Source organism: Fusarium odoratissimum (assembly GCF_000260195.1).
Source record: "Fusarium odoratissimum NRRL 54006 unplaced genomic scaffold supercont1.1, whole genome shotgun sequence".
Taxonomy (NCBI): domain Eukaryota; kingdom Fungi; phylum Ascomycota; class Sordariomycetes; order Hypocreales; family Nectriaceae; genus Fusarium; species Fusarium odoratissimum.
The window spans coordinates 3,464,530-3,490,581 of record NW_022158687.1 but is presented as its reverse complement, the minus strand read 5'-3'; the positions used below and the strand labels follow the sequence as shown (position 1 = coordinate 3,490,581).

General features: G+C 50.4%; 9 protein-coding genes across 14 annotated transcripts; 4 read left to right on the top strand and 5 right to left on the bottom strand.

Moving 5' to 3' along the window:
- The first annotated feature begins 88 nt into the window (after positions 1 to 88).
- FOIG_01228 (ubiquitin-activating enzyme E1 C) lies at positions 89 to 2,885 on the top strand. Its single transcript, XM_031197972.1, has 5 exons — positions 89 to 259; positions 325 to 423; positions 480 to 485; positions 543 to 622; positions 673 to 2,885. The coding sequence occupies exons 1-5, from the start codon at positions 210 to 212 to the stop codon at positions 1,743 to 1,745; spliced, it is 1,308 nt and encodes a 435-aa protein (XP_031073739.1). The 5' UTR covers positions 89 to 209; the 3' UTR covers positions 1,746 to 2,885.
- FOIG_01227 (DNA-directed RNA polymerase I and III subunit RPAC1) lies at positions 706 to 3,762 on the bottom strand. Its single transcript, XM_031197971.1, has 2 exons — positions 3,148 to 3,762; positions 706 to 3,093 (listed from the first exon to the last, which is right to left on the bottom strand). Exons 1-2 carry the CDS (start codon positions 3,211 to 3,213, stop codon positions 2,014 to 2,016), a joined length of 1,146 nt encoding a protein of 381 aa, XP_031073738.1. The 5' UTR covers positions 3,214 to 3,762; the 3' UTR covers positions 706 to 2,013.
- On the top strand, positions 3,718 to 4,981 carry FOIG_01226 (uncharacterized protein). Of its 2 annotated transcripts, none has more exons than XM_031197969.1 (3): positions 3,718 to 4,243; positions 4,296 to 4,448; positions 4,504 to 4,981. In XM_031197969.1, the coding sequence occupies exons 2-3, from the start codon at positions 4,432 to 4,434 to the stop codon at positions 4,661 to 4,663; spliced, it is 177 nt and encodes a 58-aa protein (XP_031073736.1). In that variant the 5' UTR covers positions 3,718 to 4,243; positions 4,296 to 4,431; the 3' UTR covers positions 4,664 to 4,981. The 2 variants fall into 2 exon arrangements, with proteins under 2 accessions (XP_031073736.1, XP_031073737.1); XM_031197970.1 differs by having other exon boundaries at positions 3,804 to 4,247.
- Positions 3,919 to 9,990, bottom strand: FOIG_01225 (uncharacterized protein). The gene is made up of 3 exons (XM_031197968.1): positions 9,582 to 9,990; positions 8,828 to 9,482; positions 3,919 to 8,774 (listed from the first exon to the last, which is right to left on the bottom strand). The coding sequence occupies exons 1-3, from the start codon at positions 9,681 to 9,683 to the stop codon at positions 5,032 to 5,034; spliced, it is 4,500 nt and encodes a 1,499-aa protein (XP_031073735.1). The 5' UTR covers positions 9,684 to 9,990; the 3' UTR covers positions 3,919 to 5,031.
- Positions 9,913 to 12,031, top strand: FOIG_01224 (proteasome component PUP1). Its single transcript, XM_031197967.1, has 2 exons — positions 9,913 to 10,463; positions 10,562 to 12,031. The coding sequence occupies exons 1-2, from the start codon at positions 10,338 to 10,340 to the stop codon at positions 11,246 to 11,248; spliced, it is 813 nt and encodes a 270-aa protein (XP_031073734.1). The 5' UTR covers positions 9,913 to 10,337; the 3' UTR covers positions 11,249 to 12,031.
- Positions 11,356 to 15,494, bottom strand: FOIG_01223 (uncharacterized protein). Of its 4 annotated transcripts, XM_031197964.1 has the most exons (4): positions 13,192 to 15,494; positions 12,208 to 13,110; positions 12,018 to 12,156; positions 11,385 to 11,953 (listed from the first exon to the last, which is right to left on the bottom strand). In XM_031197964.1, exons 1-4 carry the CDS (start codon positions 14,165 to 14,167, stop codon positions 11,845 to 11,847), a joined length of 2,127 nt encoding a protein of 708 aa, XP_031073731.1. In that variant the 5' UTR covers positions 14,168 to 15,494; the 3' UTR covers positions 11,385 to 11,844. The 4 variants fall into 4 exon arrangements, with proteins under 4 accessions (XP_031073730.1, XP_031073731.1, XP_031073733.1 ...); XM_031197963.1 differs by having other exon boundaries at positions 11,356 to 11,953; positions 12,208 to 15,494; XM_031197966.1 differs by having other exon boundaries at positions 12,018 to 15,494.
- A 2,702-nt stretch (positions 15,495 to 18,196) lies between these two features.
- On the bottom strand, positions 18,197 to 20,215 carry FOIG_01222 (uncharacterized protein). Of its 2 annotated transcripts, XM_031197961.1 has the most exons (3): positions 19,694 to 20,215; positions 18,668 to 19,620; positions 18,197 to 18,614 (listed from the first exon to the last, which is right to left on the bottom strand). In XM_031197961.1, exons 1-3 carry the CDS (start codon positions 19,884 to 19,886, stop codon positions 18,441 to 18,443), a joined length of 1,320 nt encoding a protein of 439 aa, XP_031073728.1. In that variant the 5' UTR covers positions 19,887 to 20,215; the 3' UTR covers positions 18,197 to 18,440. The 2 variants fall into 2 exon arrangements, with proteins under 2 accessions (XP_031073728.1, XP_031073729.1); XM_031197962.1 differs by having other exon boundaries at positions 18,210 to 18,614; positions 18,668 to 20,043.
- A 147-nt stretch (positions 20,216 to 20,362) lies between these two features.
- FOIG_01221 (uncharacterized protein) lies at positions 20,363 to 22,148 on the top strand. The gene is made up of 3 exons (XM_031197960.1): positions 20,363 to 20,653; positions 20,718 to 20,843; positions 20,897 to 22,148. Exons 1-3 carry the CDS (start codon positions 20,602 to 20,604, stop codon positions 21,598 to 21,600), a joined length of 882 nt encoding a protein of 293 aa, XP_031073727.1. The 5' UTR covers positions 20,363 to 20,601; the 3' UTR covers positions 21,601 to 22,148.
- Positions 22,134 to 25,419, bottom strand: FOIG_01220 (uncharacterized protein). Its single transcript, XM_031197959.1, has 3 exons — positions 24,887 to 25,419; positions 22,901 to 24,829; positions 22,134 to 22,852 (listed from the first exon to the last, which is right to left on the bottom strand). Exons 1-3 carry the CDS (start codon positions 25,180 to 25,182, stop codon positions 22,576 to 22,578), a joined length of 2,502 nt encoding a protein of 833 aa, XP_031073726.1. The 5' UTR covers positions 25,183 to 25,419; the 3' UTR covers positions 22,134 to 22,575.
- Positions 25,420 to 26,052: the final 633 nt, after the last annotated feature.

Below are 26,052 nucleotides of genomic sequence, written 5' to 3'. Positions count from 1 at the left end.
GCATTACTCACCTTGACCCCACCTTCACCGAGCTTCACCGAGCCAGCTCCAGGCAATGACGATCCTCCCCACGCACGGATCCCTTCAGAGCTCCTTACCTTAGTAACCAAGCTACGGACCACTCTCTGATCTTACATATCTCCCTGCGAACCTGCTCATACATTCATTTGGCTTGTTGTTCTTCTACAAAGTCATTGAAAATCTTCAATATGGCTAGTGTGGCTCAGGAAGCTGCCGGCGGCTACGAAGACGCACGATGGTAAGACCTTTCAGCTGGGAGCTGTTGGAGCTCTTGAAACCACAAACAACTGACCGCAAGGCAAGGAAATACCTCGACCAAATCCGCCGTAACGCAGGACCATATACCGATCCCGATGCTACTGCGCCGGAGTTTCTGGCGCAGTTTGAAACGTTCAAAGTTCTGTGAGTGTTGATGTACACATGTTACATCCTATGGAAAGCCATACTAATTTGTATAGTGTCATGTCAGTCATCTTTCTTGAAAGACTCAATTGTCCAACTCACTAACTGCCACAATACAGCGGCGCAGGAGGCCTAGGATGTGAAATTCTCAAGAATCTTGCCATGTCTAGATTCAGGAACATCCACGTAATAGACATGGGTTTGTGAATCGTCTTTTCTATTAAAGGTCGCTGGCTCATCTTGCTCTAGATACCATCGATATTTCCAACCTCAACCGCCAGTTCTTATTCCGAAAAGATGATGTTGGCAAATACAAAGCAGAGGTTGCCGCTACTTTCGTCCAGAAGAGAGTTAAGGGCGTCTCCATCACAGCTCACAACAACCGTATCCAGGACTTCGACGAGGAGTTTTACAAGCAGTTCCAGCTTGTAATTTGCGGGCTAGACAGCATCGAGGCCCGCCGTTGGATCAACGCCATGCTTGTTTCTATTGCCGAAGAAGCTGAAGACCCCGATGCGATAAAGCCCCTCATTGATGGTGGCACTGAAGGTTTCAAGGGACAGGCGCGAGTCATCCTCCCATCTATGACATCCTGCATTGAGTGCCAGCTGGATATGCACGCCCCGCGCGCCGCTGTTCCTCTGTGTACTATCGCCTCAATCCCACGACAACCCGAGCACTGCATCGAATGGGCCCACGTTATTGCTTGGGAGCAAGAAAAGCCATTCCCGAAGCTCGATAAGGATGACCCAGAGCATGTAACCTGGCTATTCCAAAAAGCACTTACTCGTGCGGAAGAGTTCGGCATCCCTGGTGTCACTTATTCGTTAACGCAAGGAACCATCAAGAACATTATTCCGGCGATTGCATCTACCAATGCTATCATCGCCGCTGCATGCTGCAACGAGGCTTTTAAAATCGCGACAACCTCTGCCCCTTGTCTTGGATTCGACACAAACTATATGATGTACTCTGGCAATGATAGCATCTATACATACACCTTCAAGCATGAGAAGAAGGACGACTGCCCTGTCTGTGGACGCCAGGCTCGCCCTCTTGAAGTCAATCCCAGATCCACTCTGCAGGAGTTAATCGACTCATTCGCGATTCGCCCTGAAGCGCAATTAAAGAAGCCATCGATCCGTGCCGAAGGAAAGACTCTATACATGCAATCTCCTCCAGGCTTGGAGGAGCAGACGCGCCCGAACCTGAGTAAGACCCTCACAGAGCTTGGGCTCGAAGACGGACAACAGGTTGTTGTCACTGATCCTGCGTTCCCCCTTGAATTCAACTTTTACTTCAAGTTCAAGACAAGTTCTTGATTCTCAGTCAAGTGGTCAGTAAGGGGCGTTCGGGCTTTTGGGCATCTTTAGGCGTTGGATTAATAAATGAGAGGTATATGATGACGACTCAAAAATACTAGAAGAGTATCCTTTTTAGAGGGCAGAGAAGAAACGGGTGACGAGTATTATGATGTGGTCATGGTATCATTCCTTTTTATCTAACCGTAGAGACCGCAGAAAACAAATCAACCCAAAAATTATGATACTGCGCCAAACAAGACCCGAAATATCCTTGCGATGTAGTTGGCTACCTCGCCATGTTGATAACTTGCTGCTCAAGCTTCTTGCACTTGAGCTTAAGGTGCTTAACTGACTCGAGGAAAAGCTCATCGCTATCCCACTGCCCTGTGCTCTCGATGGAGAAGATAAAATGATCTCGCCTTCGGCCAAGCTTCACCTTGCCCTCGAACTCCTTGTGTCGTAGAGCCTCTCGGCTGACAGTATCCTTCATTGCATCAACGACCACGGCCTTGGTCTCGCCCTCCTGGCCCTCATAACCGCTACCAGCCTGAGCAGCTTCCTCGGCCGTAACCTTTTCGAGGCCGATGACACCCTTGGGGAAGCACTTGGCAAACTTTTCGGCGTCAGCGCCCAAGATAGGCTTGGTAATGGTAATGGTAGGTAGGAGACGGTAGGAGGCTGTCGCGACAGGAGAGAACTTGGCGTGATCGGATCCAATTCCCTTGTGCATATGCATGGCGAGGTTAATGGTCTGTCGGGGTCGCAGCTTGGCGATCAAGATGTCTGGGTTCGTGGGCGCAATGGCGTCCTCGCCGCTGAAGTACTCGACCTGCTTGCCAGTAGGGACGAAGACGATGTCGCGCGCATAAACGTGGGCGTTATGGTAAGCTTTGAGAGGGTCGTTCTCAGCGGGCGAAGCATCCTCATTGACGGTGCATGTCACGTTAAGCTCGAGGCGGACCGTGTTCCAGTCGAAGCAGCCGGCATAAGGGTCCTCGCCAGCCTCTGGCTTCTTGTGCCACTTGAGGAAGTTGTGCAGACCCTCACGGCCACCCTTGAATGGGATGAGTCCAAGACGATGCGCGAGAACCTCGTCTTGAATGACAGAGGTGTTGTTCTCGATATAAACGTTCTCGATAGCGAGGGTGGGGATCTCGGAGAGTAGAATACGTCGAAAAGCGTTTGCGAGCGAAGCGTCGATTCCGACAAGAGAGAAAGAGGCGAGGAACTGATCGTTCTGGTGAAATTTTACGGAAAACGCATCGCGGAAACGATCAAGCGTGAATGCGAGGTCTTCTCCAGGGTGATGGCCTGGGTAATCAGTCGAGGTGATGTTTGTGACGGTTTCCTTGTTGATGCCAACAGTCTGGGCGCAAAAGTTAGGTTATAGTGCATTCAGCATTGCTCAATTGAAGTTTACCTGACGATTGGCAATTTCCTCTGCAGTAGGAGCTTTTCTCCACGCAGCCTGCTGTGTGGGTGCCATTGCGGTGGTGGGTATTATGTATATGCAGACTGGTGAGTAGGCGTGGTGATTGTATAAACGTACGTCGGTGATGAGCGAAGCAAACAATAATTTTTTGAAGCCCCTCCGAGGTGAAGATTCGGTGAGTGGAAGGTGAAGAAAGTGGATAATTCAAGGTGAAGAATTAGTGGACCCCGGGCTGTCAGTCTTGCCTGCAGAAAGAGACGGCGCAGATTTCTCCACTCGTCTCCGGGACCGCCGACCGTGCCCGACCCATGCTTCGGTGGGTGTCGGCTTCAGACCACGGGCCCCACTCACGATGAACCGGAGTTTGGGCTGCGAAGCTGCAGGTACGTACCTGATATTATGAGAACATGGTCTGATAACAGTGACAATGTCAGTCGAGGTGGCTTTGCACGAGGACAGCCTGCGTTGGATTCTTTCATGAGGGAGGGCATTGCAATTGTTGAGAGCATGTAAATAATTATGAGTCTTATCTTGTAAAACCAGAACCTGGTCTGATAATGAGCGACTTCGGACCATTTGCGCCGCATCAACCAGACATAGGCCCTTGAAAGCTCGCTTATGAGACGAATCTCTCGACAAGTCCGTTTTGCCTCTTGTCTAGGATGCCGAGATTGTGCCCCTGCTACTCCGTAGTCGGGAAGTGTTCATAGAACAGACTCATTCACCGGGCCGGCCTCTGGCCATATCAACGCACCCAATCAGTCGTTGTCCATCGCCAGATTCCCGTCCCCAATCCATCATACACATACTAGGATCCCCTAGACCAGCTGCAGCGCACTTCATCCTCCTCGTTCCAGGGGTCACGCGCACGCTCTACCCCCGCTGAGAGATCCCATCAATTCCCTGTCCGGGCAACCCGTACGACGTCAGTATTGCGCCCATGTCCTCCAGTCAAATTCAAAGTCCTTGGCGAACCCCTGCTCTATCCTCAAAGTTGATGCCGGTCACACGTGCAATTCAAAGGTCTTGTCAGTCAGTCACCAGAGCACAACCGGTCCGGCCAAGCAATCGTTTGTAATGCAATGTATGTAAGTTGATTTGACCAGAGAAGAGATCAGCTATATAATACTCGTTAGCTTCCCATCTTTTCTCCAATTCATCATTAGTATCAACATCATCGTAAAGCAAACAATTGGCTTTTGAGAAATACACTAAAGCACCGTCAACAACATCTACCACTTACACACGGCAACAGACCAACAACCTTTCAGGATGCTCTCCTTCGTCAAGTATGTCGATCCAATTCTCATCCAAGGCTCCCCTCACCTAACAGTGGCCTCTCAGCTACACTCCTCGACCTCACCCCGAGCACAAGAACAAGGAACATTGCCGGGTTCACTCTAACCCATCAAACATTCCTCGCGATATCTCCAGCAATACTCCAGCCACCGACCCCAAGTCTGCCATCCCACGATCTGCCGCTCCTCCTGCTCCAGCAGCCTGAGTGAGTTGACCACATAGTTCAATGCTTGCACAACATATGTCTTCATGAAATTCAACGTCTGAGGATACCCGAGGAGTAAAATGGTGTTTGTTTGGTAAATCAATTGGTCGTAATAGGGTGGACAAAATGGGTTAATTGAGTTGAAATTACGATTCTCACAATGCAACTAGCTACAGAGAACTGTCATGAATCAAAAAGGGAATGTGTACTGCAGGGGGAAAATACATTAGCTATCCGGGTAGCTGGTATGGCCAATTGATACACTATTTAAAATCTAAGATACAGTTGCTTGGTTGCTCCATGCCCTATTCATCACCATGTTCTGTCTTGTTTCGCCGTGATAATGTCCATCCTGTCATTGTCCTTGATTATTCGATATCCTCCATATTCCAAACACTGACACCTCTCTTCTCGACGCTGCTCTTCAGCTTGCCCAATACCGCTTGCCGACGTGTTCTCTTTTCCATTAAATCGCCCTTCTCCTCTCGACTGAAGCCACTAAGTTTCTTGCGTGGGGGAGTGGCTCGCACAGATGCACCCAGAGACATGCTGCCCGCAAAGCTATGCCGCAAATTTCTAACGGGCGTTCCTTCAGGGGAGAACATGATGCTCCTCCTTCCCTGTGGTGTCACCATAGGAGACCCCTCCCGGCTTGTAGAGTTGAGATTGACTTTGCGCAGCTGGTTTTCGAGAACGTCGATATCTCCGCTGCGCTTCTCAACCATCGCCGTCATCTTCCCAATAGTACGTATGACCGCCTCAACCGTAGGAACGTTTGCCTTGCCTTTGCCTGAAGCGCCAGAGGCGGACGCAATTCTTGTCTTGAGCAGCGTTAAGGCTTCTTCCGCATCAGCCAAGAGCTTCGAAAACTTGGCGAACTCGCGTCGCAGTTCGTTCTGCTGTGTTGCTTGCTCCGCACTCAGAGGCATAGATCGTGTTACTTCAGCCTGGTCAGGGTCGGTTCTGATCATAAGGATTTGTTTCAAGTCCTCCTGCTTAGCTCGAAGGCGATGCATATCTCTGGTAAGTTCGTGACAAGCATCGAGTTTAGCGTCCAAGTCACGAACCCGCCCGTCCTCAAGATCATTGTACAGTTCATTGTCCAAGATGTTCCCCAACTCATCAATCTCGCAAAGAACCCAGTCTTCGGGGTCGTCAAGATCCTCTTTACTGCGTCCACCCTGCTTGCAGTTCTCCGTGTGGCCCTTGATGAATGACTTGACGGTTCGCGCATTGAGACCGAGTGTATCAATCATCGAATTAATATCACGATAGACTGCTTCGACTTGGCTTGGAATGCTTTCCTTAGCAGGCGGAGCGACGTTCGAATGGGCAATGAACTCATCCAGGGTCAAACTTCCTTCCACGTCTGATGCCAGAAGCTTCTGAACCTCATCATCATCCTCGTCAACTAATGGCTGGGTTTCTGCAGCCTCCTGTTTGGCCTTTAATTTACGATGCTGGGCTACAAATGGGTCTTCTGACGAGCCAGCGTCTCTGCTGGTTATGGAAGCACCCATCTGAGACTGCCTATGCCCGAGGAGATGCGAGGCAATTCCTGGGGCACTCACAGATCTCATGTTCTCTGACCTGAGGACCCTATTCGGCACTGCCCCTCGAACCGGACTCGGGGAGCGGGGGCTGGTCGCGTTAGGTCTTGGGAACACGGGGGCATTGCGGCTGAGTTCGCCAAACAAAGGCCGTGAGCCTTCTTGATTTGTTCGGGGGCTTCCAAGAGCATGCCCGCCAGGCCCACCAAATGAGCTTTGAGGTGTATATCCGGGAGTGAGGTTGCTGACTGTCGGACTCAGATCCTTGGCAACATCGATACCACTGCCCTCAGACCCGTCATCATCATCTTCCTCTCCTTCCTCTTCACCATCGTCTTCCTCTTCGTCGTCGTCTTCGTCATCCAGATCATCACTATCGTCCGAAGGGGGTCCGGCGACGGCGGGGAAAAGGCTCGAGGGTGCCTTTGGAGTACCATCTGGTTTGTCAAAAACGGATCTTGGTTTTGTAGAAATGATTGGTTCAGATGGCAGGGGGGCAGCAGAGGCAGCCGATTCCTTGTCTGTCGGTTTGGATACATTAACAAAGTCTGGCGGCAATGGGGCATCAGAGGCCTCAGCTGCTTTGGCAGCAGACGAGGAAGACTTAGGTTTGGGTATGAAGTCTGGGGGCAGAGGAACGGCTTCAGTCTTGGATGCCGCTGATGAGGAAGACGATTCACCAACAGCAAAGCTGGCCTTGTTGGTCGTATCCGGAGGCAGCGGGGCGTCATCTTCTTCTACCTTGATTTTAGGGTTCTCGGCCTCAGGGCTCTTAGCCTTAGACGGCTCCGACTTCTGCCCAAAGATTCCTGTGTAACCGCTTGGCTTCTGTTGTCCTCCGAAAATACTGGCCTTTGGTGTGTTCTGCTGCGATCCGAAGAGGGTTCCACCAGCCTTGGGTGTCGCAGAGGTTGAACTGAACAGCCCTCCGCTTGGCTTAGGGGTACTCGAGGGGGATCCAAAAAGACCGCCACTGGGTTTCGGTGTCTCCGACTTGTTTCCAAAAAGCCCACCACCAGTGGAGCCAAACTTCGATGGTTGTCCAAAAGCTGATGTCTGGGGGGCTGGCGATGTTGCAAAACCGAACTTAGATGGCGCAGGTGTTGTAGTTGGCGTTGTGGACTCGGGGCTTTGTTGCGCAGGGAATAATGAGTCCTTGGATTTTGCTTGGGGGGTCTCCTCCGTTGCTCCCGCAGTGTCCATTTCCTCATCCCTGGGTGTTGGCGTCGTAACTTCAGGTTTGTTAGTCGCATCGGTAAGGGCTGATCCAAAATTGCTACCAAACAGAGAGCCGCCGGGTTTAGCTGCGTCGTCCTTGGCAGATCCATCAGGCTTGAAGGAGCTCTGGAGCTTGAAAGGGGTAGACCCAAAAGGACTGCCAGAAGATTGTTCAGATTTGGCCGGGAAAGCTGTTTCGGTATTTGAGGTGGACCCGAAAGGATTGGCAGCGGGTTGACTGCCGCTGCCAAATACGCTACCACTATTATTGTTATTCACAGAAGCAAAACCACTCTTGCTGGCGAAGCCAGCAAAGCCCCCCGATGCAGGAGCACTTGATGGAGAATTGGACGCCGCCTTGCCAAAAGGACTGGTATTGCTGTTGTTTGCGAAGCTCGAAAATCCTGACTGTCCAAAAGCAGGAGTTACAGCTGACGCTCCACCTGATGCTGATGCCCAAGGAGAGCTCTTCGCGCCTAGCTGGGACGATTGCCCAAAGCCGATGGAACTAGGCTTGCCGAATGCCGGAGCAGAGGTGGCTGCAGTATTGCTGAAGCCGCTTGAACCAAACACGGCGCCCCCTGTGCTAGGGGCAGCAGAACCGGTGTTAGCACCACCCCATGGAGATGACTTCTGTCCAAGCTGCGAAGCCGAGCCAAACGCGGAGGGGGTAGGATTGGAAAAGGGCGATGCCGAAGCTGCAGGACCGGCTTGGGTTGCTGGAGCTGGTGTCGGCGCTGATGTGCCCTCAACCGCAGCCAAGTGAGGATACGAGGTACCCTGTCTGATAGAGTCGTTATAGACTACCCACCAAGCGCAGAGAACACCCTCATGTGTGAGTACCCAGAACCCAGGCAGTGGACCTGGCGATTCTTCCAGTTCGACGTCCGATGGAATGGGCTTGTAGACCTTGTCCTTGCCGGAAAGATCGAGAGCTACACCAATCGGAGTGGAATCATCCATGGAGTCAGTCATTGGCAATGTTGGTCTCTTGGTATCATCCAAGAATTCTGTCGTCGTGAACACTCCAGTGATAGCATCTGCAGGCTTGTCTGTAGCCAAAGGTGTCTTGGAACGGCTCAAAACGCCCATTTCCGAGGCTGCGGTAGAAGCGACAATGAGCATATCTTGGAGAGCTGGTGGAAAGTCTCGGAGTCGCAGAATCGAGTGATGTGGTGTCTTGTCTGATCCAAACGGCTCGACAGGATCGGTAAGCTTCTGAAAGTTGAAAGATGATGGTGGTTGGCGCGTAATGATATGGTAGATAGAGGTCGGCGGTGATTCGTTATTTGAAGTATGGATGGACAAGAACAGGTGGTTCTCGAGCCAGGTAAGAGATGATACTGAGATGATGTTAGCCAAACTTGACGTTAAACGAAACCTTGCAGTTACGTACCATGAAAGTCACCCACACTCGGCGGCTTAGGGATCTCTCCTCTCCCTTCTCCTTCGGGAGTCATCTGGAAAATTGTGCCATCACCCAGACCAGCGCATAGTTGCTTGCCTTTGGAGCTCCAGCTAACACAGCTAACTTGGTTTTTAAGAACGCTGCTGATTTGCCGTTCTTTCAGGTTTGCCATGTGCAAGTTACCGTTGTTCGTTACGATAGCGCAAAGCTCCGCCTTCTCAGGGGTAGGGTTCGGGATCATGGCTCTCAGGGTTCCACCGTTCGTTGATAGCTCGAAAGCCGAGTTTGTTGATCCCGATAACAGACTCTGAACCTCATAGACAGCCAAGCCGCCGCCAGATTCGGCGGAAAGGATTAAATAGTTTTCATCCGCAGTAAAGGATAATTGCGAAACTCGCATCGGCATAGGGATCTTGAGCTGAGGCTCGAACTCGCGAATATCTGAGTCGCCATCTTTGGGCTTTTCGAAAGCTTTTCGCACCGATTCGGTTGTGGCGATGACAACTTGGTCGGGTCCAGCAGCAGCGACAAGACCTTTGCGCGAAGCGACGCTGAGAAGCGACGCGGTAGAGGATGGAAGAGATGACCACGTGGATGTAAGGCGAACCTTGGCGTCGCCGGCGATAGAGAGAAAACCGAGGTCCTGCACAGATTGGGTGTGGTTAGCATCACGTCCATGAAGTCAACAAAACAAACAAGACTATAAAATGAAACCATCAAGTTAGAAGAATAGCGCACTCACCTCTGTCTGGATTGTCTCCAGATCAGGGCCTGTAGTCAGTCCTCCTGCTCCTGCCGTACTCCCGAGCATGGCGTTTCCTGAATTGCCAAAGCTGAAAGCCATGACTGTAGCAGAGTAGCCGGCCTTGGAGAGAGGACCTGAAGTTCATAAATTTGCCTTCAGCATAGGAGTGGGCTGGGGCGACCGGGGGGAGCTTTGGCCCAGGCTGTGGTAGGCTGGGGGACGTGCTTTGACAGATAGTGATTGGCCGATTGATGCACCTAGAGGCGCAGAAGACTTAGAAATTCAGTTGCTGATGATTTTAGATGATACCTCTAAGAGTTGGGGATGTTTTGAGTTTAGGTTAGATACGAAGCTTCATATCAAGTCGAAACTGCCCGACTAACTCATTGACTTTGATATGCTCTTGCCAAACTCCTCCTCACGTGTTAAAGTTTGAGCCACTGGTTAGGTACTGCTCCAGCCTGGGCGTGGTCTGCCTATCGTGCCTATTAGGTTCGACCAATCAGAGCGCGCCGCTGTATGCTGCTGTAGGTGCTCAGTGAAGCTCAACTGCTGGAGGCAGCTTTTAGCCTCGTCATCAGCTCTGCCTTGTTAACCTCAACTCGTCTCGCAATTCAACGACCAGCAACATCCCCATCGCAAAAGATACCCCGAGCGATCTTACCATTTCTCACGATACCGCATTATCCTACAGGCACTCGGGCAAATCAACTATCTTGATATTTTCAATCGGGGAATCATAGGTTGCTCAAAATGCCAGGCTTCGACTTCTCAAACTACAACCGCAATGCGGCTCTCCACGCCCGAGGAGTGCCTCTGCCCAAGGCTACCAGCACTGGAACGACTATTGTTGGATGTATATTTGATGGTGGTGTTGTGGTAAGTGATACCTTGCTGTCTCGAGTACCGGTCTTCGGACATTGAATGGAGCTACCGCCATCCCACCAAGAGCTCAGCACTGACACCCTTTCCATTAGATTGCTGCCGATACTCGAGCCACATCCGGTCCCATTGTCGCCGACAAGAACTGCGAGAAGCTTCACTACATCTCTCCTCAGATTTGGTGCGCTGGCGCCGGTACCGCCGCTGACACAGAGTTCACCACCGCCCTCATCTCTTCTCAACTCGAGCTGCACTCCCTATCCACAGGTCGCAAGCCCCGCGTCGTCACTTGCATGACCCTCCTGAAGCAGCACCTCTTCCGCTACCAGGGCCACATCGGTGCCTACCTGGTCGTTGCTGGCGTCGACCCTACTGGCACCCACCTCTTCACTGTCCACGCTCACGGCAGCACAGATAAGCTTCCCTATGTTACCATGGGCAGTGGTAGCTTGGCAGCTATGAGTGTCTTTGAGACGCAGTGGAAGCCCGATCTTAACCAGGAGGAAGCCGTGAAGCTGGCGAGCGACGCCATTCTTGCCGGTGTCTGGAACGATCTGGGCTCGGGTTCAAACGTGGACGTGGCTATCATCACCAAGGACAAGACAACACTCAAGAGAAACTACATCAAGCCCAACGAGAAGGAGCCCAAGCTTCAGAGTTACCGTTTCCCCAAGGGCACGACGGCGGTGCTGAACGAAAAGATCATCAAGAGGGACGAGATCAAGCGGTACATTAGCGTGGAAGACGTACCCGTGGAGGAGAAGATGGATGTTGACAGCTAAATAGAGATCCTATCGGAACTTTAGATGAGGTAGACCACGGCATGTAACAGCACGCAATCCCAGTACACTACACACTGGGTCACTGAACAGGCCATTATCTGTGGCAGGCAGAGTTGTGACTGATGATGCCAGTACAGCTCAATGCAATATTTCGAATGCAATTAATTTTAAATAAAAAAAGAAAAGGCAAGTTTTTGTCTGACTTGAGTGCCTCTGCTTTTCGCTAGTCCCTGGATATGAGATGCAATGTCCAAGAACGTGTTGAATAGAATAGACAACCATCGTACTACAATTCAAGTAGCCGTGTCTTTGCTGTGCCTGCAGTAGGCATAATAATTCATATCACCCTTTCATCGGGGTATGTTCACTAAAAATCCTCATCTAGAATCTGACGCTGAACACGGAACTGAATCTAGTTCCTTCACCTGGCCCAGGTCCAGCCCTGGGCAGACGTTACAGGGAGCACAAGAATATTCCTCCTAAATCCCATAAACCCCCCAATGCAATGGAAAACCAGTAAAAACTCCGATTAAAATGGGTATGTCGAAGATGTCATCATTATCATAGTAGGCGTGTCACTGGAGCGGCTCGTGAGCTCACTTCAGTCCAAACATGGTTCTGGTTCGAGATTTGCTGCGGGCCTTCTTTTTGTCTTTCTTGGACGCGGTTGACTCGCCGTCGTCATCGTATTTGGCCTTGTGAATCCTGTTTAATGTTAGTGAGCACGAGGGTGGATTGCGGGTTATATGCTCTGGATGTCAAGACTTACCAGCTATTCCCAACCATGCTCATACCCTTGGCTTCAGCCATGCGATAGAATTTGGCGCTCTTCTTCAGATTCTTCTTACATCCAATACCCTGTGCATAACAGAAGCCAGCTTCAGCCAGCGCATCGACATCGCCCCAGTCTAAGGTCTTGGTTAGCAATTGGCTGTTAATGGTTCATCTGGGAGACCTACTACCAGCGATCTCGAAGCAACGGAGAGCCAGTGACTTGTCCTGCTCAATACCCCAGCCATTCATGTGACTCACTCCCAATTCGTAAATGCTCAGAGCAAATTGGGCTTTTCGAGTTCTTCGTTCCACAACGTCAACATGCTTGCCCTCCTTTACATGACTCTCATCATCCGCGATCTCGACACTAGCGCATTCCGCGGCCTTTCTAAGCCATTCCACGCCCTCTTTCTGATTAGCACGCATACCCCATCCATGACGGCAGGCAAGCGCATAGAGAAGCATAGCGGTCGGGTCGCCTAGACGTGCTGCATATCTGAGGTGGTATGTGGATTCTTTCAGATCCCCACTTTCATGACATGCGATACCCTTCGCCAAGTGTTCTTCTGCACTCATTTCCAATGCTGTAGGTGCTGTCGAGCGAGCGGTTGGGGGTGGTTTGATCGTGCTTGCTGTGTCACTGGTGGCTATTGACACAGGCGTTCGACCTCGGCCTCTAGGCGCATCCTCTGATGCACGCGGCTCCTCAACTGATGGTCTGCTTGCAGTTGGAGATAGCTGGGGCATCGGTGGCGGTGTTGTTTCCGATTGAACCTTTCTCAGCTCGATCGATGCCTTCGGCATTGAGCTACCCGATGCCAGGGAATCGTCTGGAACGGTATTGGCGGAGGAGCTTGTAGGTCGAGTGGGAGGTGATGGTGGAGGGGCATTCTCAAATCGGTGGACGTCGCTTGGGGGCACCATGGGTTGTTCCCAATGGAAGGAAGCCTGTGGATTATTTTCATCTGGTTCCGCGCGTTGAATGGCCTTGCCTCTCGGGAGTGAGAATTTGGAATAGATGTAGGACGGTGCACCCTTATCGCGGTCTTCGGCCTGTTGCTCAAGGAATGCCTCACTATGCATGCTCACTGGTGTATGAACCGACTCATCAGCCAAAATGAACGAAGGCTGGCTATCAGAGGAAGCTTGTCTCAAGGGTGGCTCCATACCAGGTGTGCCAGACCTGCTCATAGGTCTTGAAAAGTTGAAGGACGGTCGAGGAAGCGCAGAGGATTCGGAGCCAATGGAAGGCGATCGTCGATAAGAGCCCACCGCAGGGGAGGTCATTGCACTTGCAGAAGATAGCTTCCGTGGAGGCAGTGAGTGAAACGAAGCCGCCATGCCACTAGAGCCATCCTCATCGGTAGGCAATGCCGGAGATGAGACATTGCTGGGTGTACGTCGTCTTTGATGAAATGAGGTCAGAGGTGGCGCCAGTCCGAGTTCATCATATGAATGCTTGGGCTTTTCTGGTGAACCGGTGACTGATTCGCTGATCGAGCCGCTTGGTCGTCGGGCAGAAAGTAGCGAGGCAGCATCGTCTTTCCGAGACGGAGATGATTCAACTCGCTTGTCAAACTGGGACTGCGTATCACTATGTAATGGCGAGGGCGATCGTTCCCTCCTGGCGCCGAAAAATGAGCCAGTCTCATCAATATGATCCAACACCCGTCCTCTAGACGGAGCTCGTGGAGGCACTGCGGGTACCTCTTCATCGGGAGTAGGCGGTATTCGGCTCATTCGTGGATGCATAGACACAGGGCGCTCAGCGTCATCGCTAAAGGCATCCTCCACCTCTGTCCTTACCGCGAGACCAGAACTAGGGCGCAGAGGAGGGTGATCACCGGCTTCGGAGCCTGAATCTTGTGACAATGAGCGAAAGTACTCAGAGCGGCCCTGAACGATTAATGGGCTCTCAACAGTTAGAGGAGGAAGGCGACTCATTCGGTTGCCCTCTTTGGCGCTTTCTTGCAATTGCCTTGCGAGTAGGCGACTCTGCATGGCGAAAGCGTCCAAGGGGGACAGCTCAGGAGGAACCTCGCCAGCAACATGGAGGCGAGGTGAGCGCAAGGGTTTAGAGACTGTAGAAAGGTTGGAGTTCGAAGAATCCGATCGCAAGTCCAGTAGAGACGGACGTGACGACATGGTGGTCGCTTTAGAATAAAAGTCTAGCTATGGAGGCGTGTTTCCATGCAGACCATGAACTTGGGAGGCCAAGATGCACTGCAGATGCGAATACAAGACGACAGTCGTTTCGGTATAGTTCCAGAGCGCTCGAAAGCTGCACAGTCAGGGGAGGTCGAAGGATTGCTGCGCTGAGTTTATGTGAAAGTGAACAAGCTGTCGCAAATCCCTATGAATCGAAGAAGCGATTGTCTAAGCCAGTATGTTGCGCGAGAGCATAAAGTACAGTGCAAAACGGAGGCCTGCTGTCGGTCTTGGTGGAAGAAAGCAAATAATGTGTGATGGTTAACAGACGTCAAGAATGACGGCGAGTCGAGGGCGAGAGGTAGTAGCCAAGGAGGGATCGGCGTCGGAGAGGGATCTTGCGCGGGCCGCGCTATGCGAATTGTGATACGGAGATGGTCGCTGGAACAAAGTTGAAACAAGCAAAGAGCCAGAAGACCAGATGAAGTCGTCGGTTGGAAAGAGAGGCGCTGTGAGGTCGATGGTAATGCGACGCGGTGCCGTGGCGTATATTTAGGGTACTGTGCTATTCGGCTTCGATGGGCGTTGTTGGTGATTCTCGTGGGGTGATGGACGACACTGAATGACGTTGATCTATGGAGGCTTGGAAATCGAAAGAGCAAAGCCACAAATAGTCTGAATGAAATCAAAAGAAGAATTGAAAAGAAGAAGGAAAGAAAGAAAGAAAAGAGCGGCGAGTGCGTGTACGTGAATGACAATTCAAACAATACGTATGTATGTAGCAGCGAACAATGGCGGCGTCACAGGGCTAAGTTGTCTTGGACGAGAGGTATGTACAGTACCGGGTGGTGTGTAAAGTTGGGTGGGAGGTAGTGGAGGTTTAAGGTGAAGGGGCCTGAGAGCTACTAATCTACCCGACCTAATGTCCTAATTAAAGTACGATGCGGGAAAGACATCCATTAGCTAGGCCCCCATGGATGTAAAGGAACGGTACATGACCACCCATAGCCCGGCCCCCAAGCACCAAGACAAGGCACTAATTTACGTTCCCTGTGCAGCTTTATTAGGTATTGGTTCCAGTGCAAAGACAGTCAGGATTTGATGGAAGAAAGGGTGGAGTGATAGAAGAAGGCATGGATGGATCAAGGATGGAACCCGTCTCTTTTCTGATGGATCCATCCATAAAGAAGGTGGAGAGAGTCAGAGGTCCAAGGGAAGCAAGAGGCGTTGGGCTGTGCGACACTCCAAAAGACATGATTACAGAATTGGGAACAAAGCACTGCAGGAAGATGTTGGGGCGCTGTGTGACTATGATGTCTGGTTCGTGAAGATATGAGGGCATTGAGTTGCACAATGTGAAGCCTTGTGCAAGGCCCATCCACATGGGTGGATGACCCCTTAAACTACCTACCTGCAGATACCACACCACACCCATGCCTCCTCAACACGATCCAATCTGATCTCACGGGATGAATCTATTGTATATCTCGTTCGTAGAGCCCAGAGCAAAGCCCCTCCCTCTCGCCACTTGATAAGGAAGCCTTAGCCTGTCTAGCCTGTGCTCGAGACAGTTGTCTCCTCAGCCGCAACATCGTATCAATTGTCTAGAGCCTCAAATACGAGCAGTCTTGATGGCACCATGACACTGATCTGATATTCTCCCCCGCTTTATTAACGTACACAACTCAATTCCTCCGAAACTAAACTTGCCCAAGACGGGCCACCTCATGACCAAAGGGGGCGTTCACTATTGACTCTGAGTCCACAACTAGTAGGCAAGCCTATCTAGAATTGAGCAATGCTTCATTTTCGTCTTGACGGGAACGAACCCACCCAAGACGGAGACACAACCCTCTTCGAGGTAGGTAAGATACACCAACAAGGGATGGTCCGTGTTTGCGTTGAAGAGTCCGGTAAATTAGACAGATGCTGCCTTACTTTACTCGGAAAGGCAGCTATTAAGTCTCATGCTAAAGTTGCCCACATGCATCTTTAATCTCGCTGCTTTCGAGGAAACGACCAGCAACCGTGGTAACACAGCAGCAATGATGATAAGGGACGTTTATAGTTGCATGAGCAGGGAATCTATAGTAGACACAAGGTACTGCCAGACTGTGTCTTTGATAGAGTATGTATCTGGTAGATAAACTCAATGTCCCTAGCGTCTGACAAAGTCCGTTGTCGAATACCTTAATTATTGCTTTATCTTCACCTCCAAAGGTTTCAAAACAACAAGACAAAAAGCAATGCTAGAAGCAATGCAACAATGAGACACCAGCCAGGGGCCGGCTTTCAAGACCCCACCAGCTTCAAGCCGCTTCCGGGTTCTGGTGCCAGCCAGGGACCAATTCTGTTGCAGCCACAATGCTAGGTCTGGGGTACTTGCTATACTTGTCCATTTGTGCATGAGGTGTGCTATAGTTGAACGAGATTCATATTTCATCGTAATCTTACATCTCGTCCATACAGATGTTACGGATTATGATCCCCTCCCTCACCATCAACGAATATAATCACAAGCCAACAACCACATTTACATACATATCAACATATCCTCCAATGCTTAGCGTATCGCCAATGTCATCCCAAGTCATCCTCAGCCTCACACAGACTCCCAGTAGAAACAAATCAAAGACCTTTTAGCGTGGTGTTTACAAGTCGAGCCCGGGCTGGGTCGACCGCGCCTCTTCAGTGCCCCCTTTGCAATTGCGATCCCATCAACTAAATAAACCAGGATTCCTTTACCGAATGCTCTATTTTCTCCCTATGACCCATTTGAAATGGTCTAGACGACGATTGTTGTCCATCCAAAATGGATCCAGATTCAAGAGACGAGAGTCGACGACTCGTTAATAAGCCTCCACCTTTTCGTACCTGGGCACGAGTATTTCTCCGCCACGGGTGTTTTTTTTTTAGCAACCCATGTGTCGCGCTAATGAAGCAACTCGGCAAACCAGGACTGGACTGGAACCAAGGCAAATTGCACGCGTGTTCATCTAGTCTATCTCTCATATGAATCAAGCCTCAATCTCAATCAGTAACAGTAGACTCAACATCTGACGCGTATTTAGATGAGGCGTACGCAAATATGAAATAATTTTAACTCCACCCACTGGCTGGATGGAGACGTCACAACCAAGTCATCTGCGTATCACGAACCTTTCTGCAGACAACATACATGCAAGGGCACTTGCAGTGAGTGACGCAGGAGGCTAACAGTGGAATCGTATCACAACTCGATTCTCATTGCTGCATGTGGCTACCGTTTCACCACTGCCATGACTGCTCATGTCAGTATTTATAGTGGTGTTGGGTTTCATAACTGTACTGACCTCTTTAAGAGGCTCAACTGTAAGACGATATGTCGATATGAACAGGCCAAAGCAATACGAAGTTGACTTGATTTGAGATTGAGTTTTTGAGATGATCACTGTGCTAAACTAGAGAGCCAATCAGTGCATTGGTACTCTCTGCAGCCCTTTGAACTAGTCAAGCTGGCGTTTTGAACGTTATATCATCGTACAACGTCCACATGTAAGTGGTTAGAGCAGCCCGTATCTCATTTGTTACAATGTTGCTTCTTTGCATCAAAGACCAACCAGACACCCCCTTCGAGATCAACATTCGCCTTTCTGACTGCCGCTTCTCGCTACGACGACATCATGGATCCCTGGTTGAGTCTTTGCGTCAGATAGAGCAGCAAACCATTAGCGAAAACCATTCGCTTTATACTTACGTACAGTCATCTCTATCTCATCACTAATCTCCGTGCTCGTCCTTCTTGTCAGGCACAAAGTCAGCAAAGATCGACTCCATGGGTACGGTTTCCACGGTCCCTTGGCAGTACGGAGTAAATTCAAAAGACAAGCTCAAGAAATTCCCACACTCCCCCATGTCCCATGCTTGTGAGTTTGCAGATCTCAATCAATCCTCCCTCGTAGTGGCCGTTGAAACTAGGGATAGAAGCGAGTTTGGTTTTTAGCCGCCTCATGAGACATCCTTCGGTTCATTCTACGTCAAACCATTCTTCAAATGAACTCGATCAACATTTCGTGCATGAATCTCAAGTATATTCAATTCGCAGTCTCATGTTCTTTACAGCGCTGCTCAAATCCCAACTATTCCAGAACGCCTACCCGCCAACGCATATAGCACTGGACTTTTGCAATATCTACATACAACTGCTCCCACCAATGGACACCTCCGTCAAAGCCCATCCGCCAAACCGAGCTGATCTCGCATTGTAGACATAAACGGGCTAATTTCCCCTTCACTGGTCCTTGGTTCGCATCTTCTTGATACGGGCCGCACCCTCAAACAGCCCTCGATCCACAGCTGCAGCAACAGTCAGGGTTCCACCAACGATGGCGCAAAGTCCGGCCAGGAAACCACTGAAGGTCTTGGCCTTCTCCTCACGGTTAACGACCTTCATGGGCGAGATATCCTAGACAGATGTTAGCTTCAAGATATGCTTCGTGTCAGGATACATGTACTTACGTAGGAAAAGAATACGCCAGGAATACCACCACTGGTGTGCTGACGCTCTGCGTGGCCCTCAGCGGCATCGTTACCACCCGCCAGACTTCTCTTATGGCTAGTCACAGAGTACTGGTGAGTCTCAACGCTGCCATCTTCAGAGTAGCCATAGGCTCCAAGGCCAGCGTTGTCGTCCTGCAAGAGACCAGCAATCTTGATACCCTTGCTATCCCAGCCGAGAGGAAGGTAGGAGGTAGGCACGATCTTGACGAAGTACATAAAGTTGAAGTTGGGGTCGTGGATCTCCTGGCGCGTGTTGTCGAGGGGGTTCTGGTGGTGGTTGGTCCAAAGCGAGCTCTTGGTCCCAACCTTCTTGGCAATGTTGTCGGGCAGTTGAGGTCCGAAGCGGAGAGAGTGGATATAGTGAGTGAAGTCGTGCGACTTGCCCTTAGGGACATCCCAGTAGTTCTTCAAGTCGTGGACGTGCATGTTACCGCTGCTAAAGCTTCGGCCGGGAGCAAAGTGGAAGTTACCAATGACCTTGTTCACACGCAGACCACCCTCGATACGGCATCCCTCCTCGCGCTGGGCATCCAGCTTCTCGCCATAGTGTTCTCTCTCGCACTGCTCAACACCCTCGCCACGGCCAAAGGCCCACGAGGACTGCGCATAGGCTTCACGGACTTCGTCGCAAGTCTGGCAGCACCCAGCCTTTCGAGCATTGGCAGGAGGCTGAGCGCCGTAACAGCCACCACAGTATGAGGGATCGAGATGGTCAGCGGACTCGTCGTGTAGGGCAAGAGACTTAATATCGATAACGGCGCCGCCTTGATCAGCAGGCTGGAGGCGGACCTTGTTCACTCCGTGCATGACTCCGTGTTGCTGTTCGCCAGATACATCCATAACGTCAAGAGTCAAGAGCTCGCAGGGCATCTTGGGGAATGTGATATTTAAGTGAATCTCCATGCGCTCTCCTGTGAGCCACAGTATGTCAGCATTCGAGCGGAAGTTGCGCTTTATTCCTAGGAATAGCAAAGGCTTTCCTACCTCTTCCCTTGTCCACAATGAGCTCCGGGTGTATTTCAATGCGTCGATATTCTGCCCATTCACCCCATGACAGGAACAAGACCACTAGTAGCGACACGATAGTGACGATACCACCACTTGTCGTTCGGATTCTTGCCTCATCGACCGTCTTGGTAAAGGCATCGAGCCTTGTGAATCTCGATTTCGGTGGCATAATGATCTACTTGCGACAAAGAAAGCCAGCGCAGTTGTGGTTGTAAGTCGAGGGTATCCGTAGCTGAGGCGCCAATCAAAAAGGAGAGGGTTGATGGCGAGATAGAGTAACGAGAATGTAACAAAAGAATCAGCTATCAAAAAGGAGAGGCAGCATTGACTGGAGTTTCTCGCTATTGATTGCGGGTCTGCACCTGGCACTCGAGGATCCGGACAATTCAAAGAAAAAGAAACACCAAGCAAATGCGAGAACAGAATTACAGTACAAGTTGTCCAGTTGTTTTCCCCAAATCCAAAAAGGCCACCTTTTTCCTACTGCGGCTGACGTCCTCTTGTAAAACGTAGCTCCGGGGGGGGGCGCTTTGCAGGGTCTAGTATCCTCTATTTGCGCACTAGGCCAGGGCGGGTTTGACTCGGGGCTTCTGGGGCCTGTAAGTTTGGAACAGAGACCCTGCTGACTCTGTGTTTTGAATGGCCAACAGATCGTCTCCACCGAAGCTCTAGGTTTGCCCATCAGCCTAACCTTTGTTCATTGGCAAGGCTGAGAAATTCAATAACTTCTCCCAGACTTTGGCATTGCATTACATCTTGGGCCGTCTCTTCTTATCTTCACTTTGTGATACATGAAAATTGACCTTGACCAAAATTGTTTGATTCTTTGACTCTTGTAGTTCTCTTTCTTCTTCCAAATACGCTCGCATCACAGAAACTTCAATATGTCGACAAGACCACCCTCTCGCGTCGTCTTTGTCGGCAATATTCCCTATGGTGAGTTCGACCACATTTGCCATGGTTGGTAGTCGCATCGCATCGCATCTCACACTTATTCCAGGCTTGACCGAAGAGCAAATCACCGACATTTTCAGCAGCGCAGGCAAAGTCGAGCGATTCCGTCTTGTGTATGATCCCGAGACTGGACGACCTAAAGGATTCGGCTTCGCAGACTATCCAGATACCGGTATGGATGATAGTAGCCCTCAAAGACTTAATTTCTCTGACTCAGTCATGCAGATTCCGCCTCGTCCGCTGTGCGCAACCTGAACGATTTCGAGATCATGGGCCGAAAGCTTCGCGTCGATTTTAGTAACGACCAAAAGAGTAGCGATGACGACAAGGACCCAGGCATGTCTAACTACAACCCGCACGTCTCCAATGGCGCAGTTCCCAGCTACAGTGCTCAGCCAAGCACTCTTCCTCCTCTGCCTGCTGGAAAGGAGCTTCCTCACGGTGTCTCTTGCGCTGATGCTATTTCACGAACGCTCGAAACCCTCCCTCCTCCTCAACTCCTCGATATTCTCTCCCAGATGAAGACACTTGCCAGCAGCGAACCGCAGCGCGCCACCGAACTCCTCCAACAAGCGCCTCAGCTGGCCTACGCTGTGTTCCAGGCTCTTCTCCTCATGGGGCTCGTTTCTCCCGAAGCCATCCAGTCTGTCGTTGAGCCTGGAGCTCCCCCCGCCGCGTTCCCTCCTGCGCCCATGCCTAACTACCCTGTTGCGAGTAACACTCCTCCTGTCGCTGCCATGCCTTATCAGGCACCACCTCAGCCCTATGCTGCTGCTCCTGTCGCGGCTCCCGCACAAGCTGCGCAGGATCCCGATGCCTTGATGCGCGCAGTTATGGAGCTTCCTCAGTCCCAAATTGACATGCTTCCTGAGGCAGAGAGGCAACAAATTTTGGCTCTCCGTGCTACGTTTGCTGGACAGCGGAGGTAGACACATTCTCTCCAGCACGTTTTAGGTGTGCGTCATCGGAAACTTCACAGATCATTACACATTATCAAACATTTCAACGGCGCGTCATATCCTGGCCAAGGTCGGCATTTGGGTGTATAAGGCGTTAGGGTGCAGGCTCAGTTATGAATTTAGTGTTAGGGAGGAAGCCATTTCTGGGCAATAACCGGAAAGCAGGGCAACGTCTGCATGTACTATGCATGTAAATCTAGAAGCACGAGAGATCAAATTATAACTCTACGTAATTGGGTTCTGGATGCATCTTTCTTATTTGTAGCTTTTGGTCTTGATACGATGAGAACAAATGCTACTCGAGAACGCAGTTCAAGTATAGGGTGGGTTGCCTCAGATGTTGGTAATACTGATTGAATATGGTTAATATGGCGAGAACTTATGGATGATATTTGGAAATTGAACAGACTATGAGTACTATACATATTCAATACGAGTATCTGGTCGGTAAGACAGGATAGAGTTTTATGGCTCCTGAAAATGGTACAGATTGAATCTGAATTGAGACGATCACCAAGCAAGCACAGACTTCAATACATGTTTGTCATGAAAACGAATGACACTACAAATTGGTTCTACGCCTCAAAAATGGCCGAATCTAGTGCCGCAAAAACATTTCTAGGGAAGAAACAAGTATGGTAATAGTGGTTTATGACAATTTTGTGTACGAATCTCTAGCCATAAACAACGCCCGTAGAACAACCTTCCTAGCAGTCCCACCCTTTCTAACAGCCCAGAGGTATACGTGTTCGCAGAAAAGCGAGTCGCAAATAGACATCCATTTTCCAAAACAACTCTCCAAACACCAAGATGACAAAGAGAACGAAGCAGCAGGGTCAAGTTGGCTGTGTGCCTTGCCATGTGCCGCGGATCAGATTGTGCAAAAAAAGGCACCAATGTCTACCCCATATAAATATTCGTATGCAGTAAGAAGTTTGTTTTGTTTTAAACAATGTTATACACTCTCTTGGCGATCATATAGCATGCCAGGCCAAAGAACAACAGACCAGCGGTAATCCAGAAGAACCACGTAAGGTCTCCTTCGTATTCCTGGCCTGGCACCCATACGTTCATACCCCAAAGACCCGTGATGATGTTCATGGGGAGCACAATCGTACCGAGAACAGTAAGCTTGCCGAGAACATCTGCCGTCTGTTCTTGACGCTCATTCATCCGTATATTGATCTGTGCGAGGTAGTTACCGTGAGATCGAGCCAGTATCCTGTACATATTAGCAAAATGTAGCTCCAATCGTCGAGGGAAGTCTTACTTTTCATAGTGGCCCAGGTTAGCTGTCATTGTGACGATATGGTCTTGAATGTCACCGAGATACAAGCCAATCTCAGACCGTGGCGCAACTTCCCACCGCTCATTGCAACGCTTAGCAAATCCCTTGATTACATCTGCCTTGTTGCCTAGCAGCCTGTATAGACTCATAACTCGCTTTCTGCAATCTCCCACTCGCCGAAGCATATCTGTGCCTGGATCTGAGTTTGTAAGTGCATCATCATTCTTGGAGGAGGTCTCGTTAAGTCGCTTATCAGCAGACGAATGCAGCTTTAGGATGGCGTCGTCGATCTCGTCAACCTCGTCCTCAATATTCTGTATCAAGGGAGCAAACACGTCGGTAATGTCGTCGATAATAGCGTATGAGATCCAATCTGAAGAAAGAATGAGGTAATCTTTCAGTTGCCGGATCCGGCGTCGGACATTGGCGGGATGAGGTGTCTTGGAGAAGTGAAAGCTGAGAACGCCTTCGCGAAATACCACGACATACATATCAACTGGCTCGAGAAAGTTATCGCTGTTATTGTCTTGGTCGAACGACCGGTAGTTAACAAAGTAATAATGTCGGAAGAGCTCGACCTTCTCGCGAGCCTCCTGAAGCATAATATCCTCTGCGGTAAGTGGGTGAATGCCAAAAGCTTTAGATATGACCTTCATCTCAGGCTCCGTGGGGCAGAGGACATCAAGCCACCAGACTGGTCTTTCTCCGTACCTGACAGTCCTTTCCTTTGGTTCGCCTGCAGTGTTCTGAGAAACGTGAACACTTTCATCGGCAGACTTCCGTCCAGTAGGTGTAGCACGTCCAGATTCGCTTCTTGAAGCAACATGTGCGAGAGGATCCTTGAGCGGCGACGTAGTCCCTTCGCGCAAGTCGTGGTGATCATGAACTGTCGATAGTGATGGCTGGCGCGTGTGAACTTTGGAGTTACCCTCTGTAGCGGTGCTGTGATGGCGCAAGCCCGTTGGAAGAGCTGTAGGTTCCATGTCGTCTTCATCTGATTCGTCGTCGGATAGCACCCGAGGATCTGGAACAAAAAGTTCCCGGAAGCCACCACCAGGCTGAACCAGCTCAGAGATAGTCTGACTGTGAATTGTGCTCTGGAACTCCTCGTTGAAATATGTGAAACGATATGGGGACTCCTCGTCCGTCTGGTACCATCCCTTACGCACAGGGCGCAAGCGGCCATTGATGAGCTGCGGTTCTGTGATTCTCTTTACACGGCGCTCCTCCGTTCGGTCCTCCTTTTCCATGTGACTCCACTCCTCCAGTACAGATAAGTCAGGCCATTGACCACGGCGGCGGCGCGTGCGATACTGTCGGTGCTCATGAGCCTGCGATTGTGTATCGTCATCTCCGAGCTCTGACATACCAGGAGCAGGAAAGCAAACGTCCTGCTCAGCTCCGGTTGTCATTCGCCGGCCCATATCAGGGCGATTGTCACCCATGCCCTCCATGTCGGAGAGGATGTCGATGTCACCCATCATGCGATGCGGAGAGTCGTCGCGACTTGCGCCAAGCCCATCCCGAATCATAACATCCCCCAAGCTTAGTTCTATACGGTCCGCGGTACCAAAAGTAGGCGAGCCTGGCATGGATGGAGGGGCGTTGACATCGTAGTTATCTCTTGCGCCAGACGAAGTTCCTAGGCGCGTCGTTGAAGACTTGATAGACGCGCGACGACTTCTCGTTTGGTTTGATCTTGCGTCACTTGCGCCGTAACCGGAAGTCACTGATTCGCCGAGCAATGGTGCGTTTTCGTCCCACGGTGTATGGTCAGGATGCTCTTCCTCGGCAGAGACAGCTGGTATCGATCGTAGACGGTTGCTGGCTGAACCTGAGTAAGGTGAGACTGGTATGCCGCTGGCAGCTGGCGTCGTTGATGCTCGGCGGGGACGCAATGGTTGATGGTCCCTAGAAGTTTTTGTTAGGAAATTGCCCTCAATATTTGTCCCGGCCAGTCTAGCTTACCGATGATCCAACAATGCTTCACTATCTATACTGGTATTGCTCAAGTTGGCTCTCGGAAGATTGAAGAACCCTTCTCCCGTTGCTTCGCGATCCTCGTCGTGATCATCATCATCCAATGCCGCAAAACTCTTTCTGCGCGTTCGCTTCTTCCTGCCGCCGCGATGGCCCTTCCTCTTCCTAGCCTTGGATGCGTTGGAGTTATTTGACGACTCAGGAGCCTGGAGTTGATTGGAGATCGAAGCAGGAGGAGTCGCTTTGCTAGTGCTTGCCAGGTCGGCAAAACGATTGCTCGACATTGCGTATACCTTCAATGGGCGAACGAGCGTTTTTGAGACGGGTGAGAAGAGAAGAAGGCTGAGGAGGAGAGGAAGACCACCAACGCCAGAGGTGCAGTGTGGGATTTCTCGCTTGGAGCTGCAAATGAAGAGGTAATGATGTCAGCTATCAATGGTTGACAGGGATATATTTTAGTGTAGTTTCCACTAATAGACAACCTTGAGATAGTGGAGGCCGAGAGCAGGCCAAGAATCACCTTATTTTTTAGAGTTAAGATATGAACGGGTTTTTCTAAATGGACTTCTCATCGCTTACACTTTGTCCTGTATAATATTGGTCGTGGTAAACGGCCGATGGCCACAATTGCTGCCCACGTGATGTATTCACAGTAAACACATGCTAACTTTAGCGGCGATTCAACAGGGCTGCAAACAGACACAGGCTGACCAGCAACCTATGGCGATGCACTTGCTGTAAATAGCAACCGATCCCCACAGTTTGGGGTGACTCGCTTCAGGTTTTCAGTGATAGATATGGAGGTTAGTAAGGTACTGGGTAGGTAAGTAGTCATTGAACTACTTGAAGCGTCGACTTGTTCTGTGGTCAGTATTGGTCTGAACGTACCTATGCAAGTGATGCGACTAAACTACGATATCTTTATTTCCATCTACAGCATCAATGGATGTGCTACATGCCATTTGACTCTGGCCGGCACATCAAATGGATGTGTACCATCAAAATAAGCAGCGCCTTGAGGTTCGCTTCATGTAAGTAAATGTCTACCTACCTGCCTATAGAGCCACATACATGCACCTAAAGTGATCCCAAAGAGCCAGTCCTCACCAATCCTGAGTTGACATAGGGGCAATTCAACTCAATGTTTATAGAGA